Here is a 4,067-nt window from a genome sequence, read left to right on the forward strand (position 1 = left end):
GGGCGTAAGCAGTCGAGGAAAAGCTTCAACTGAACGGCGTGCGAGTACGGATTAACATAAAGTAATAAACGTGCAGCAGCAAACTCTTCAATAATGGCTTTTACATTAAGTTTTGTCGCCTCTAGATGCTAAAATAAGTTGTGCAGAGCTGCAAGGTGGACTATACTATAAAACATCACTAGTCCTACGGAAGTGTAGACTGTGACTGAAAGTGGATTTCAGTGATTGGCCCATAGCTAAAGGGACGACCATAAAGACACGTCTGCTGCACACAGACTCTTAGGAGAAGTTCCCAAAGACTGAGGCTCTTAAAAATAAAGCTAAACTTTTAGAGCAGCTGAATGTGTTTTCTACAATCTCTTTTGTTTAAAAAAATATTCGGCCATTTTCTTCTGAATGTTTCTTGTTAAAAATATTTTTTAAACATTTAAGTCCACACATCGTATGCTTTGTGGTATTCTGCACTTTAAAGATTCATCTCGGTGTCACTTTTTAAACACCACCATGTATTAAATAAATACAAATTCTGGGAACCGATTCTTTTTTACGTTTCTTTAATATTTTGTTCTATTCAGCTACGCAAGCATCCTCTTTAAACTACTAAGCATTGTACTGTAAATGTGACTTTACCCGATTCTTATGTACACCTTAGTAATTTATTGATATGCAGCACAATGTCCTCCTTTGTGGTGCTATAGAAATGGCCCCCGTACTCACGGCCCTTTGCTTCTGTAATTATTCCTCCTCTGTCTGTGTGTTAACGTCATTGACTTGCTGAATAAAAACATGTTGGTCTTTGCCTTACGGTTTCCTGGAAAGCCTCATTTGAAGCCTCAGGTCTTCAGTTGGAGGCTGGTAGTTCTATTCAGTTCTATTCAGTTTATTTCTATAGCTCCAATTCACATCATGTCATCTCAAGGCACTTTCCAGTTCACCAGATCATCCAGTCAGATTGATTCAAAGTTTTCTATCTAAGGAAAACCAGCTGATTGCATCGACTCATTGACTCTTCAGCAATCCCTCACACTAAGCATGCTTGTAGCGACAGTGGAGAGGAAAAACTCCCTTTGAACAGGAAGAAACCTCCAGCAGAACCAGGCTCAGTGTGAGCGGCCATCTGCTGAGGCCCACTGGGGTTCAAGGAGACAGAAGCAGACATAGAAAAAGAAGCATAGATACAAAAGGCAACTGTCAACCAGCTCCACAGGCGGCCCCGTCCAGGAAACACACAGCCAGGCAGACGAGCTCCGAGCCAGCTCCCATGTCAGAGGATGAAGAGAGCACATCCAGTTAGTCACAGTCAGAGAAACAGGACTACACTGGAAAACAGGCCAAGCTCCAACATCTAGAAACAAAGGTGTTGATGGAAGCAGCACAGCTGATATTTCTCTCCAGGATGGAGTCACAGCCAAACAGGAACAGACCAGATGAAGCTACTATGAGAAAAAGCAGAGAGAGCAGAACGTTAGAGATTGAACTAACAGATTCTGCAGAGTGGGAGAATAGAGATAGAATGAAGCAGAATGATGAAAAAGGGGTCCCTATGTCCTCCAGCAGTCTAAGCCTATAGCAGCAGAACTATAGAGGTGGCTCAGCTAAAGCTTAAAAAAGGTTAATGAGTCAGAAACTTCACGCCCTGCAAGATTGGCGAAGATCATTTTTATCAAGAAATTTAGCATCTACAATATCTTATAAAAATGCTTTAGTTTAAGAAGGAGATGAGCCACATCTGCTGAAAGCAGGAGCTTTTTTATCTACTGGTATCTCCTGGTTCTACTCAGGCAGTTTATTAATTAGGTTATGGTTGATTTAAAGGGGTTTAGATACACTAGATTACAACGGTTATTTTGAAATATGTTAGTTAACAAACTAGTTTGTTAAATGAGAAAATAACAGACATTTCTTTAATAAAAACTGATTCCAGTAAATTTATTTGCTTTTAAATGAGTAAACAGAAAAATCACAGACATATAATAGAAAAGCAGGAGGACGGTAACATTAATGTTACAGCTGACATCATAGTAAATGAATAAAAAAAGCAGATGCCATTCAACAAGCTGTTTGTCCAACACTAATATTAAATACTGGCTTAAACTTTCTGCTTCTCACAGTTTTTTCATTTAAAAAAAAATGCTGACTGCTGTTGTTCTGGCAACATAATCATAAGTAACCTTATTTTTTCCAAAAATTCTTTTGATACTTTTCTTTTTAAACATACATCCAAGCTGAAAGACAGAAGAAGCTTCTCCTGCCCAGCAGCTGAAACCTGACAAATCCATCTCCATTGACATTTCCACTCAGAACCATTCGGCTTTTTTCTGCAGACCGCTGAGCACCAACCGTCCAACCTCCTCCTCTCCCAAACCTCTTAACCCCCCACCTCCTCCACCCCCACACTGCTACCACATTGATTGAGTCCATTGAAGGCCTAGTAATGACTAAATGGTGCAGTCTCCTTCAACTCATGGTACCCCTGGTGGTTTGGCTCTGTAAAGAAACAGAGAGGTCAGTTAGGGCAGACAAGTACCACAAATCCATCTCTTCTGCATCTGCCAGACATTTAAAAGACTCCTTTAGAAAAACGACACACCTGTTGCTTTAAATACTGGAAAAAAATAACACATTCCTTCTTCAAACTGGATTAATCTACAGCAGCAGCCGTTCAAAATGACCCCTCCCAGTCAAACGCCAGCCGATCGGCAGCCCCTGCAATTCTCAGCAGAATCCCCTCCAACTTCCAGCCACTGGAGGGACCCCCTTCTCCTGGGCGTGCATATTATTTTACCACCCTTTTACTGAATTACAGCTGTCTACAAATCATGACAGAAAGAATATTTTCAATGTTTTAAAGGGGAATCTTAGGGGACCGGCCGAGGACCAGCAGAGGGCCCATCAAGGGAAGTGGGGACATTTTGAATGGCTTCTACTGTAGGTTATACCTCCTGACATGATGTTATGATTGGCAGCAGCAGATCTTTGGATGCTACTGAATTATTTTCTGTGCATCCCAGATGATGAAGGTGAAAATAGCCGCTAAAAGAATGCGTTTGAGTGTATAGATAAGTGTTGTGGTACCCAGGCTCATATTTTCTTCCATTAGAGGCTTCTTCTCACTGCAGTTCACCACTCTTCCCTGAGCCGCTCCCAGAATAGTCATGATGTCCACCAGGTTGAGCTTCCCTTCCTCCTTGGCCTCCCCCACCTCCTCCGCCAGCTCCATCGCTGCCTCCTCACGTTCCTCCAGTTCTTCTTGCGTCAGCATTGCGTTTAAGCCCTGCCCCGCCGTAGCATCGCCCACTTGTGGCGGCGCCAGGGAGCACAGAGCTCTGACCTGCCCGTAGGATTTCAGGTGGGCTACATTAGCGCGCAGAAACAGCAGGAGAACATTGAGGTCATTGAGCGGGCAGCCTAATCGTCTGCTGTTGATGATATCCAGGGCTGGGAGGACATCGTACACGGAGATGAAGCTGGTGTCCCAAACGAAGAGCCGAATGATGCTGAAAAGGACGATGGGTCCCAGCAGGATGTAGATGGCGCCGTTGACCACACTGATCACCTGAAAGACCAGCTGGCCGATTATCTTGCACTGAACGAGTTCTGGAATCCAGCTCTGATCCCGCAGCATGCCCGTCCGAACGAAGCAGCTGAACTCGTCCTGCAGTAAGGCCGAAAGGTGGAAGTAGGCGAGATAGAGGCAGGCAGCCGTCATGAAGGTCAGGAGGAGGAAACCTCGCAGAAACAGCATGCTGACCAGGAAGTAAGAGCTTTGTTTGCAGCGCATGTATCTCTCCAGAAGGGGATACTCAAAGTATCTCTTCCGTTTTGCCCTGAAAGGAGACGGAGGAGACGGTTGGTTTTCATGCAGCAGCAGCAGCTTCACACATCATTATACGCTCCTCTGTTCATAGAAAGATCAGCTGAAGTCTCAGGTTAATACTGAAGCATTTATAAGAATCAACCTTCTTAAAAAAAGTCTTTTTCAGTCAGTCTGATTATGATGGGTGGTCTTCATTAACCCTTTAAAGCCCGATCCAAGAATAAAACAAAACAGAAAATTACTTTTTTTT

General features: G+C 43.5%; 1 protein-coding gene across 2 annotated transcripts in view; it reads right to left on the reverse strand.

Annotated features, from left to right (window-relative positions):
- Positions 1-1,918: 1,918 nt before the first annotated feature.
- Positions 1,919-4,067, reverse strand: part of panx3 (pannexin 3) — a 12,565-nt gene continuing 10,416 nt past the window's right edge. The window contains exons 5-6 of one of the 2 annotated variants that reach the window (XM_015388830.1): positions 3,076-3,827; positions 1,919-2,487 (exon numbers count right to left, since the gene is read on the reverse strand). In XM_015388830.1, coding sequence (XP_015244316.1) covers positions 2,429-2,487; positions 3,076-3,827 — 811 coding nt within the window. In that variant the 3' untranslated portion in view covers positions 1,919-2,428. The other variant, XM_015388829.1, reaches the window with a different exon arrangement.

Source organism: Cyprinodon variegatus, unplaced genomic scaffold (genome assembly GCF_000732505.1).
Source record: "Cyprinodon variegatus isolate N-32 unplaced genomic scaffold, C_variegatus-1.0 Scaffold437, whole genome shotgun sequence".
NCBI lineage: Eukaryota > Metazoa > Chordata > Actinopteri > Cyprinodontiformes > Cyprinodontidae > Cyprinodon > Cyprinodon variegatus.